Source organism: Lupinus angustifolius, chromosome LG01, assembly GCF_001865875.1.
Source record: "Lupinus angustifolius cultivar Tanjil chromosome LG01, LupAngTanjil_v1.0, whole genome shotgun sequence".
NCBI lineage: Eukaryota > Viridiplantae > Streptophyta > Magnoliopsida > Fabales > Fabaceae > Lupinus > Lupinus angustifolius.
Genome location: NC_032009.1, coordinates 2,929,106 through 2,942,808, shown reverse-complemented (window position 1 = coordinate 2,942,808; position 13,703 = coordinate 2,929,106). Strand labels below are relative to the sequence as shown.

At 30.7% G+C, this 13,703-nt stretch overlaps 1 protein-coding gene across 1 annotated transcript; it reads right to left on the bottom strand.

Annotated features, from left to right (window-relative positions):
* On the bottom strand, positions 734-4,199 carry LOC109347101 (probable receptor-like serine/threonine-protein kinase At5g57670). The gene is made up of 7 exons (XM_019586831.1): positions 3,675-4,199; positions 3,326-3,580; positions 3,030-3,187; positions 2,835-2,914; positions 2,595-2,730; positions 2,128-2,277; positions 734-961 (listed from the first exon to the last, which is right to left on the bottom strand). The coding sequence occupies exons 1-7, from the start codon at positions 3,886-3,888 to the stop codon at positions 800-802; spliced, it is 1,155 nt and encodes a 384-aa protein (XP_019442376.1). The 5' UTR covers positions 3,889-4,199; the 3' UTR covers positions 734-799.

Sequence of the window (13,703 nt, the reverse complement as noted above, 5' to 3'; positions counted from 1 at the left end):
CTTATATATTATTTTTACATTAATATCTATGTCTATGGATTTGCTTCTGATTACATGCATGAAAATGAATACATGTGAACCCCCATTTGATATATACTTGAATAATTAATGTTATGTGCATCAAGAAGAAATGCATGCTAGCTGTAATGGGCCTTCCAATTTCGAAAATGGATGATAAAGGATTAAATGCATGTGGCAACTTGCATGACAGCAAATGAATCCATGAATCTTGTAACATAGTTATTCTTGTACTACATTATGCTTATCATTGGCTTTATAAATAATACATCAATCTTCAATAAGAAATCTTAGCTATGACTTATGAGCTATTAAGCTCCTTTTGAGCATAAATTTTAAGGGGAGTTTAATACACATGGATGTTGGATAATATATAAATCATACAAAACTTTATACTAATAATACATAAATAACTCTTATAACTATGTTTCCTTTATAATTGTTTAGCTGACCAATACATAACTAATATTTTCCTGAGATTGTAGTTGCCCCTCTCAACAAGTGTTGCTTCCAAGAATCAAATCATCAATTTTGAGAATCTAGTGGAACCTTACATTACTAGATCAATGCATTGTTGGTTATATGCCCTTTCATATAAATGTATAATCAAATTTTACCTCTTCAATAATAAGAATAATAATAACTTCAACACTAAAAAAAATATTGCAAAATGAATTTAAAACAATTGTGATGATAGAGCAGCCACATAAGTCTCCTAAAGTTTCACCTATGTAAAATGTATATATACAAGTACATGAAAGCAACATCTAACTCATTTATCCTAAGAACTTCCAATGGAATCTGGTAGAGACATTGAAAAGGAACTATCATATTCATATTCAAGATCCTCAAAACCCCAAAATTCCTCCTCTTGTTCTTCATCTTCCTCTGGCATTTTCCACCTCTCTTTATCCACCTCTCCATCCTCCATTACCTCTAATACCTGTCATTTTTAAACAAAATAAATGAAATTATATTAAGTACTTTTTTATAGACTAATATTCAGTACTTTAAGTGCTCCATATATCACTTCTCTAAATACATTTTCTATGTTAAGAATTATAAGCTATGCATTTAACTTATTTAGCTAATGTTGAAAGAAAGAGTAAGGTTAGGACAGTTGTTAAAGAATTCAAAACCAACAATATATCACTTCTCTAAATACATTTTCTATTTTGAATTGCTTGACAATTGTTTCAGAATTCAGAGTATTCATTAAAAGTTTCCTAAAAAAATAACAGTTTACATATATAAATAAAATTTTGACATTTTAAATTTTTAGAAATAAATAAAAGTTATATATACATTATAGTTACAAGTTATGAGTCTGCTATATATACATAAAAGTTAAAATTAGGTAGGACATAACATCAAGTGACTCTTCAATTTGCATGGACAAAAAAAAAGAAGCCAATGGCATTGAAAGAATTTGAATGAGTCTAATTTCTGTATCAGATTTCTGACTGGTGAGTATCAAAATCTTCATAATTAAATAAAATGACAAGTGACAATAATGTTATAATTATAATAACCTTGTTATTATATTTAGAAGATACTTTGAATGTGTAAAGCTAGGAAATTCATCTTAATATATGTAGTTTATTTGGCACTTGACAATTGACTAAAAATAAATAATTGGACTGATGGAACACGCCACATATGCTGAAATGTGACAAATTGACAAAGCTGACTAAGGTGAACTCAACTCAAAAAAAAGGAAAAAGAAAACATGCATTTGATAAAAGTTATTATTGCCAAGAAAAAGTAAATAAATAAGTTTCATTGCAATTAACCATTTGGGAAACAACACTTGTAAAACACCAATAGCACCAACATGTCTAATTAGAAATAATAGGATATAAATTCATATACATCGAATGGTGTTACTTGTAAAATACGTGGTGGTTAAACCAATCATTTTATATATTGTCAAAATCTGATGACCAACATAAATGACTAAATTTCAAAACAACTAGTTATTCTACTATATAGTCTACAGTTTATAAGGAGTGACTAATAAAAAATCAACATTTGAAATGTAAATTCTAATTATTCTTGCTAGCAGTTTAAGAAGTAATATAAGATAAGAAACAAATTAACATAAGCTACCTCACTCATGATAGGTCTCCATGTTGAAGATGCCCTTATGCATAGAGAAGCTGCAAATGCAAGTCTTTTTAACTGTGTTACATCATAGTCCCCTTCAAGCCTTGGATCTATCAACTTCTCTATCTCTCCTTTATTCAATATTGGTTTAGCCTGTTAATTCATAATAAAGTTATAAACCATTAAAAAACTTACAAAAGTAAATTTAATATTACATACAAAAACGTTAGTCTAGTGGTATAAGGTTTCGCTAGATCCCTAGAATTACCAAAATGTCAAAATTTTGATTCTTAATAGTGACACTTGTTGGAAAGAGCATGCACACCAAAAGCGATTAATTTCTTACTCATAGGCGAGCGGATACCTTTCCTAGTTACAAAAAAAAAAGAAGCTAAAGAATGGATTTCTTATGTAACAAGGCAAGTTCATAAAAGAACAAAGTTTCAAGCCTAAAAAGGGATGCTACATACCCAACTATGTAAACTTTGGTGAGAACTATCCACTGGTTTCCTTCCAGAGATAACTTCTAGCAAAAACACACCAAAGGCAAATACATCTGTTTTCTCATCCACCACTCCATGCAAATAGTACTCAGGTGCTAAATGTCTGCAAAAGATAGAAAATACCCTTTTTCAAAATTAGTACATTGTTTTTGAATTTAATACAATCATAACAAATATCACCAAAAGGAACTTGGAAAAGAAAAGTACCCAAATGTTCCTTCTATAGGGGCAATTGAATGATGAGTCCATTGAGATGGAAGCCATTTTGCTAGTCCAAAATCAGATATCTGCCACAAATCAAAACATAAACTTTCTTAAATAAATAAAAAAGTAAACCCATAAAAAATTTAAAACATTGATTCAGGTAACATAGGCTAATGAAACAGGAAAGATTAAAAGCACCTGTGGTTCAAAATCTAATGTCAATAAAATGTTTGAAGCCTTGATGTCCCTATGGATTATCCTCCTCTTGCAACCTTTGTGCAAGTAGTGAAGGCCATGTGCAGTTCCAACTGCTATCTTATGCCTTGTTTTCCAATCCACTGGGGGCAATTTTTCATCTACAACAACATTTATAGACACATAAGACAACCTTAAAACAAAACCCAGATGATATAACAAGTTTTGCTTCCAAAAAATTCAACTTTTATGACACTAATAAATAAAAGTTAATTTTTTGATGAAATTGATTTATGTACCATGAAGAAGAGATGCAATAGAGCCTCTAGAGGATAGTTCAAAAACAAGGTAAAGGCCATTGTCCGTACAACACCCCACAAGAGACAAGACATTGGGATGATGAACATGTCCTATTGTACCAATCTCTGTCAAAAACTCTTTCTCCTTTCTCTCATCCCTTGAAGTTTTTGTTAACCGCTTCACTGCAATTTCTTCACCATCTTTCAGTGTTCCCTTGTAAACCTCTGCATACCCTCCTTTTCCAACCATATTTTCTGATACAACAAACAAAAAAGCTAACTTTCAATCACATAATGAGAAAAGAAAGATACTTGTGATTTTCAATGTAAGTAAAGTTATCTTAAGCACCTGCACTGAAGCCAATAGTAGCATCAAACAACTCTTCATAAGAGAAGCATTTCCAAGTTGGTCTTGGAGAATGTTCTTCTTCTTGAACTTCGTGTGAAACAATCTTCAAACTCTCACTGTTTTCTTCACCATTGAAGCTCATAACTTCTTCACCTAAACCCCATCTTCTCAAGGAAAAAAGCTTCTTAAAACCGTTGGTCCTAATATACTTCATTGCAATGAATAAGAAACAGGGGACTCTGTTTCATGCAGAGCAATTACAACGCTCCAGAACAGAACAATAACTATGTTGTAGGTATTTAGAATCTCACAAACATAGAAACACATAAAAAAGATACGAAGAGTTTCTTGAGATGTGTCTTTATAGGATGATTGGTCATGTAGCTAGGGGAGATTAAATGCATTGTTTGGTTTATCCATGGAATTGAAATGACCCACTCACCAAATAGCTAGAAAATTATAACTAAGGATAAATGATCTGAGAGGAGAGAATCAAAAATGGAATGGATTAGGCTATATTATAGTGAAGGTAATATAGGATGAACCTATTCTATTGTATGGCTCCTACTATATTTATGTGCTTTTGAATTTAGTTTATTCAGGTTATTAACATTGGATTCCATGTTACCCATGTTTTTTTTATGTGGAAGAAGTAATCCTTCACTTCAGAAACTTTATTTTTTTTATACTAACACTTCTAGTTGTTTATTCCTTAAAAAATGGATACACGTTGTCACTGTTTATGATTGCTCAGAAAAATAATTAATTATTAAAATTTTAATTTAAATATATTTTTTCGACCAATTACAGACAGTGACATATGGAGTGGCACATTGTATGGGACAACAGATGTGCTCCCTCAAATAAGTGGCGCTCATAGAAGTCAAACTATTAACTTATGATATTTTGTGGATAGTTAACGAAACCTTATATCATTAAACTAATGTCTTGTTATTTGGTATTGACCTTTTTATTTATAATATTTCATATTTTTTTAATATTTTAAAAAATGTAAATTATATGTCCTTTTTTCAAATCTTTATTGAAGTATTTTTTGTTTACATAATTTAATATTCATTCTTAATTTTTCTTCAATTTTCAATGTGCTATTTTTTCTTAATAATTTTTCAATATATATATATATATGAAATTGTGATAGAATACTCTTATAACTTTTCTTCATTTTTTAATGTAACGCTCTCTTACTAATTGTTATTTATAAATAACTACTACCAATATTTTATTTTCTTATTTTGTCATTATTTATAAATTAAATTCATATAATCCTATATAACTATAATTAATACATCTCACTAAGTTGGATATTATAATAAATACAAAAATTATAACATAAAATACATTCAATGAAAAACATTCTAATTCTACAAAATAAAAAAATACAAATTTAATATTTAATATTACAAAATAAAAATGCGGGTTGACAGACATGAAATATCTATCGACACGCTAGTATTTATAATTTTTCTTCAGAAAGTTTTCTCTTTTTTATAAGTGCCATTGAATTTATGCTTATAAATTAATTATGAAAATATGAATATTTTAATCAAATTATATTGACATTTTTATATTACTTAATGAACTCTAAGATTGTAGGGATAATTTTAAACATGAAAATATGGGAATATATAATAAAAATCCAGATCGGCTGTCCTAACTCTATTTTATTGAATAAAATTTTGATATCTATTAAAATAATTGAGTGAATCGAAAATACAATTAAAATGATATATCAACATATTATGTATGAAAAATTTATTGAATAAGCTATTTCCAAACCATAGCAGTTGAGATGTGACATTAGCCTTGTCCATGTGTAATCCGAGTCCCTCGTAATAGTGAGAGGCGTGTTCTATTAGTTCATCCTCAATAAATGATGTAAATCATGCTAACTACAAATGACAAAACTTTATGAGTTGTCCTCTAAATAATCATGCTGTTAAAAATAGTCAAGTCTAAGAAAATATAATACCAAATGAATATTTTTTTGTCTTCAACTTCTCTAATCTCCCTCTCTTTCTCCTCTTATATGTAAAATCTTGTGATTTCTAGTAGTAAACATTTTTTTTTTCTGTTTGAATTCATTAACCCATGTCTTAAATGGTTAACATTACCCTAACATTTATGAAAATATAATACCACAAGCACTCAAAGAAATATTTAATCTCTTATTAACTATTTAGAGGTAAAAGTGTAAAAAAATTAATTAATGTTGTCTTTATTTTATAAAAAACAACCAACCAAATATTTCTGATATTGATTAACTTTTCCTTCTGTTTTTTTTCTTTCTAATCTTTATATTTATCAAATAAATTTTGCTTATTTCCCTGTGATGAATTAAAATCATGTTTGTTAGGATAACTAACCAATTTGGCTTCTTTCTTGTAATTTTAAGTCTTTGCTATTTAGTGAAGCTGGCACTAATGGCTAGCATGTAATGTAACAGTTACATCCATATGCCACAGTCCATAGTTAGGTTGAACTTAAAACTATACACCAAACTAATAATTATAATCAGAGAGCCAAATCAATGCTAGTTGAAGAAGTTGAACCCTTTTGTAGGTATTATCACTCCAGCATTACAAAGTGAAAGAAAGAAATTATTAAAATGGGAAATACACTAAAAAGAACCATACAATAGAACAGAAATATTGATTCTATTAACTGTATAAGTACTGTGGATGAATAAAGACCTAACACCTTATATATGAAGCAGTTAAGATATATTTAGCTAATAAAAATAAAGCATCCTTTCACACCACAAAGCTATAACTAAACTCCTAGAGAGTCATCACTATACTTAGCTAATAACAATACCAGATAAAGATCTAGTTGAACTGAACCAATGATCAATACTATTTTGTTTTTTAAGATCATGAGTATCCTCACAACTTAAACCCATTTGAACGGTTCATTCTCTACCACATAAACATGAGAGTTATGTAGTCTTCATGTAAAAGTTGCTTCATTGATAATTTGAACTTGTATTGTCATACTATAAGGTGGGTATTGTTTACTACCTCAACCTATTATTTATGGATTCAACTATAATATTTATTCATTTCATACAATAACATTGTGTCATCCATTTATCATTAATCCTATTAAAAGGTATAAGATAATAATAATAAAAACAGACCAAAAGTTGACTTAATCGATTGGGTAATGAATTCTGATGATGATGATAATTTGTTATTTGTTATACCATATATTCAGTCCATGAAATTAATGATTCAACTTCCCAGCTACCAAAAATGATATGATAAGCAAAAAGAATCCGTAAACAAATTTATGTGGATGATTGATGGTGATTTGGTGGTTTTAGCCCACAATATGTTTGTTGGTTATCATTATTAATCATATCTTCTTCTTGTAGCTAACTTTTCTTAAAACCATGACACTTTGTCATCATGCACTAAATCAATATGTGGTGTCTCAAGTTATGTCACTGTATATACTATTAGTTTATGATGAATTGAAAAAATATATTTAAGTTAAAAAATTAATAATTAAATATTTTTTGAATAATCATAACTAATGATATATACAGCGACACAACTTATGAGATAATAGATATGTACCGAATGCTATAGTGGGAGGTGGAGGGGCGATATTAATCGCATGATGCATTTTTTGTGTGGGTTTATTCATATTGTTTTTGGTTTAATCGCATGATGCATTTGTCCCTAGCAATTTGTCTTGGAACTTCAGTCAATTCTGCGTCAAGAAATGGTTGACGTGCTTATAATTATTTACTCATCATTTTTCAAGACATCAAAATGGTATATTATAGCTTTTCAACGTGGTATATATATATTTATCAAGAACCCCAGTGTTTAGACTTTGTTTTTTCGTCCTTGAAATATCCACATTTGCATTGCATGTTTAAATTTTCAACCCATGCGTGCTTCATGAAATGATAAATGATAACAACTATCATTAGTTAGACTGCGAAACGTTAATTACCATCAGAATCTAGGTTTCTTTGAGTTTTAAGTGGAGTTGTTGAAACAAATACTTGATGTTGTAAAGTAATACCAATTGAAGATTAAGACTAGTACTTGTAATCAAATAAAGGGAGAGAAATGTATGTGATTTTACCATGCAGTGAAATTAGTCTAATAATTGTACCATACAGAGAAAATTTGAGTTCATTGCAATTAAAATTACATTACTATTTTTTGTGTAGGAAAGCAATGACACTTTGAATAAATTTAGTGTCACTATGGGAACATATTCAATGGGAAACTCTTCAAAACTTCATAACTCTTGAAACTTGCTATGGTTCTTCACATGCATTCTAGATGTTTATGCTTTGCTTCAAAACTATCAACCTAGCTATCACTAGTTAGATTGACAAGGATACCATGGGAAGCTAGGTTTCTTTGAGTTTGAAGTAGAGTTATTGAAACAAATTGTGATGTGAAGTTGTGAAGCAATGAGAAGATTAATATTTGTACTTATAATAACCAAATATATATCCTATTACCTTTTCTTTTTTAAATCCCATTTTCACATGAATGTATTTTTATTTTTATTTTGATTCTCACAATACATTTCAAATTTAGTGCTTGACAAAGAGGGTAAAAAAAACTAAAAATATGTTAGCCTGTCTTACATAAAACAACTTGAATATACATCAAATTATCTGTCACATTTAATATGAAATCAATACAGTCACGAGTCAAAACAAACAAACCCACTTTTTGAATTACATCAAGACTGTTCTTTTGTACATGTATACGTGTAAGCATATATATGTTCTTGTTCAAGCATATAAGACAGGACCACAAGTGAATCAATGCACAATGATATTTTGTTTTCGTTCCACCATAATCTTGGAAGGTGCAAATGAACGGGCAAATATCTTCCCCCAAGTCATATCCCGGACCAGTAATAATATTAAAAGAAAAATGGAAAAAATATTCAACATTTACTCTTTTTTTTAATTGACATGGTATAATTTTATTAATCTGAAACATGATTTAGTATTACTATTTGGAACAATAAACCATCGTCACGAACTACATAGTCCTTTTCTGGCCAACTTATAAGAAAACATTCGCGTGTTGTCACCTTTTAACATTAAAGTTCCTGAGCTTGGAGCACATGAACACTCTCCAATGAAACAGTAGTGTAACTGCATACCATGCTCCTTTTTCTGATTTGTTCCCTCTTCACGAGATTCACAATGTGCCTTCCTCTATTTTAATCACAAAGGAACAAAAAATTTGGAAACCCGAAAAAAATTGATAACAACTAATCAGTCACGCTTGTCTTTACCTTCAATAGAGGGATTCTAGGAGGACAAGAAGAACAAAGGAGGATGAAATCAATGCACTATGTCGTTGTACTTCAAAATGTGATTTTTGTCTTTAATTTGTTCCTTTGCATTTATATTGTATTTCAATGCTTCAGCCAAAGAGAAATAGTGAGAGGAGGAAATAATGTAATTTTAATAAAATAATTTCACCATGTGGCTGATGGAAGATGGATAAATATAACTTAGTATCTTTAGACTTTGATTTTCTCTCCTAGATTTGGGCTTCTTTTGTTTTTTCAATATAGCCAACAAATGATCAGAGGTTGATTTCAAGAAATTCTCGTCCTAAGCGTATCAATAAAACTCTACACATAAATCTATGGGTTAATATATATATATATATATATATATACCTCCTTTTTAATTGTGTACATGTTAATAATGAACACCATAAAATTTTGTTAAAAATATCCTTTATCCTTTGGAGAGATAAGAATGCTAATAAGGTTATTTTAGTAACATTACTTTTAAAAAACAATAGAGAAAAAAATCACATTCATCTCCCTCTATCATTCATCTCACTCTTCTTATTTCTTCTACCTTTCTTCATGAAACCTCGTTAATAGTGTTTATGGGTCTGAAAATGATGGGTTCCTCTAGTGAAGATGAAGAAGAGTTGGTGTATTGTATACCCAGATGAGAAATCATGAAATGTGTTCTTGATTCCCCTTTTCTAAATTCTGCAAATAATAAAATCATAAGGTCTGGATGGCTATTGCCTAGGTAACTGTGGATGTTTTGATAACATATCTATCGGCAGAGGAGAATGATTCACGTGGCATCGTTGGGGATGAGAGATGGAAAATAGTGAGATTATTTTGTTTATTAAGTGATGGTGTTGGAATAATATTATTAATATCTTTCCAAAACAAAAATATTGTGAGACATGATGGTTCTCGGTCAAGGTGGACACAATAGTTCATAATTTCATATATTGGTTTGAACACTAAAACTGTAGCTTAGTTTTGTTTTAAAATTGGTTAAATATTGATTTGCTTTTTGATTAAATTTCAGCAATTGCTACAATTATAGCAATGCAAGTACAATCTAGTGCAAAATATAAGAAAATATTGCTGGCATTTCATTATGGGACAAGGTGGTTGGGATGATAGAGGGAAGCACTGGTTGGGGATGATAGAGGAAGATGAGTGGTTGGTGACGATAGATGAAAATTAATATGATTTTTTTGTTTATTGTTTTTTAAAGTGATGTTACTAAAATAACCTTATTAACATTATTATTTCTCCAAAGTACAAAGATATTTTTGTCAAAATTTTGTAGTATTCATTGCTAACATATACCCAACTAAAAAAGGAGGTTACTTATGTTAGCAAATATATATATATATATATAATGTTAAGAGTTAAGACAGACATATATAATGACAACATAAGAGTCGTTTTTAATATTGGAGACAACAAAAAGTTTAAGTTAACTTCTACTCGATTATCAAGTTCGTCTTAGTCATTTTTATATTATAAAAGCAACGTTATCAACAAAGCGTTGATCTAATGAGGTAAGGTCTCTTCGATTTCTATGATGACCAAAATGTCAAAAGTTCAATTCCTGAAAGTGATACTTGTTGAGAAAAGCTGTTGGGGATGCTTGAAATATGTTATTGTGTTAGTCCCACATTGTCTAGTATTGAAATAGAGTAGAGTAACTAATATTATATATTGGACTCAAGTCTCTTGTTGTAATGTGCACCAGATATAAGCACCTAATAGAAACACCTCATGAGCAGGTGGGCCCATGGGTGTGCTAGGGTTAGTAATCCTTATTCTCTAATAATATCTTGGTACAATTGGCCGAACTTCATTAACAAATTCTCTTGTTTCTTCTCTTCTATTTACTCTTATATCCTTTATTTGATTACTTGTGGCCAATGTTATTCAACGATCGTTTCTGCTGCACCAACAATTAGTATCAGAGCCAATTGGTAGTTGACTCTTAACCCAGACGTCAGATAATGGCTAAAAAGGGTGAAGGCGTGATGGCTAGACAAGGTGTGTCAAAGGTAGTGGCAAAGATATAGTAAATGTGATGAAAGAGAAGAAAACATAGCGGAGCTGCGGTGTGGACGATGTATGCGTTGATCTAGAACCCATAAGTTCATGTATTGGGTTAGGATCAAGGTGGAGATAAGGACTCATGTGTTGAGTTTGACCCAGAGACAGATGCTGACAATATCTGTCTAGATGTTGAGGGAATGTTCTCATTTGAGATGATGTGAAGTGAAATATCCTAATGGCGTGTCTGAGACATCATAGTGAATGATATTAATTGTTAGCAGATTCACAAAAGCACATAGGCGTTGACTGACTTTGATGTAGGGTGTAACATGGGTATTGGCTTTGATGCAAGTTGTAACACAAGCATTGGTAGAGATGCAGGAGTGTGACATGGACATTGACTTGGATGCAAGGATGTGACACATACATTAGTTAGCATTGACACAAGGTATGTGTTGTGGGTATACTCCTTACGGTGAAGTATGATAGTTCTTTTGAATTAGGATTGTTGGAGTAGACAATGTGGTAACAGTTGAGGCTTTCCAAGGAAGCTCCAAGGTTCAGTTTGACTGAGTATTGAAGAGGACGATTGTTGGTGAACTTTTGTGTAGAAGTTGCAATATATCGAAAGACTTCCTAGCAATAAGTGGTTAGGCGACATGTTCCATTTGCTGGCGGTACGGGAAGCTGCACTACTACAAGTTTGGAGAGCTAGGCTCTTGATAACATCGTCAAGGATACTCAGAAGGTTTATGTTGTAGGGGAGCAGTTAAAGAGAACTAGACATTGTGGAATCATATATTCGCTAAGGTGGAGATTCTTGTGTAGATTTCCTCAGAAGTGATATATTCTTCTATTTCAATCAAGGTGGAGATTGTTGGGATGCTTGAAATATGTTAGTATGTTAGTCTCACATTGTCTAGTTTTGAAATAGAGTAGAGTAATCAATATTATATATTGGAGTCAAGTCCCTTGTTGTAATGTGCACCAGATATAAGCACCTACTAGAAACACCCCATGGGCAGGTGGGCCCATGGGTGTGCTAGAGTTTGTAATCCTTATTCTCTAATAATATCTTCGTAGCCGCTCAACACTTCCGGGGACGTAGGCACAATTGGCCAAACCCCGTTAACAAATTCTCTTGTTTCTTCTCTTTTATTTACTCTTATATCCTTTATTTGATTGCTTGTGACCAACGCTACGCAACGATCGCTTCCGCTGTACCAAAAAAAGCAGTCCCATATCTAAAAGAGATTAATTCATTATCCATAAAATGAGGAGATACTTTTAGTAATACAAAAAACAATGATTCTATCTCAATAACGTTGTGGTTGATAATAATTATAGCAAACTTTCCTCTAAGTTAGTTTTGAGTGAAATTAATCACAATATTCTAATATCTTGTAACAAATAATATGGTATTATCAAAAGAATTTAAGTTTGATTATAACATTATCAACTAATTAAGGTGATATATTTGCACCTATGAAAATATAGGTTGTTACAAAAACTGTAGTATATTCTTTCCTTTAACGAGGTATTGCTAAAGATTAAATCTATCGTGTTATTTTATGTATCACTCCTTATAGTTAAGTTTCTTAATTTGTCAAAACACAAAATGAAAGTAATTTTTTGATTAATTATAAATCTTTGACACATAAGACAATTTATCCCCTCAAGTGATTATGTAAAGCTTCTACAATATCACCCTAAGGTTCCAAATATATGAGGTGGTAGATATCTGGAGTGAAATTCATCACTTTTGGGTATTTAATATGTGATATGTCCCACTATGTATGGCTTGCATACCACATCTTTGTACAATGACTCTTGTTTTTATTTGCATAATTAATGCATTCAATCCTTTAATTTTCTTCACATGTGTGTTGGGTATATTCAAGTGTGAAGTCCTACATTGGATACGCGGGGAGGAGTGCAAGAGTTTATAAGAAGGAAAGCCCATGAAACTAATGCCTTAAGGTTTTGGTTCAAGACGTGGTGTCTCACTTGTGACTCTACACTCTTCTCATACCCATGTCTTGAACCAAAACTCTTTCACTCCTCCCTACATATCCAATGTGGGACTTCACACTTGAATAAACCCAACAACATGATTATACTAGAATGAGCATTTCAAATTCATCAAATACACTTGTAGAGGGTGCGATTGTTTGACCAGAATAAAAAAGTTCATCAGAATTATTTTAAATCTTGATGAGATCAACATTTAAATGATAAAAAATGACATGAAATAATATTTTTTGGTGTACTTAAAATATAGTATTATATTTATCAAGTGTATGTACACAACAAGTGTACTACATTATTTAATTTCTCCAAATACATGCATTGTACATTGGTACACAAAAATGACAGATATAGGGGAGAGAACTGTATTATGTAACAGTTGTTAAAGTCGTATTCCAGAAGCAAACACATACAATCACACATTTAAATTAAATGAAAATGAAAGGTTATTATGAAGAAAAATATAATAAACTTTTGTCTATTATTTTAAAGTGCTATTACAAGTGAATTGAATTGAATGACATGGTGTGTTGTTATGGCACTGTTGGCTTAAAATAGGAACATATCTTTTATCTCATTTAGTGTATTATTTTATGTATTAATGCTTGTGATTAGTTGAAAAAAAATAGTTAAGTTAAAATTTTAATA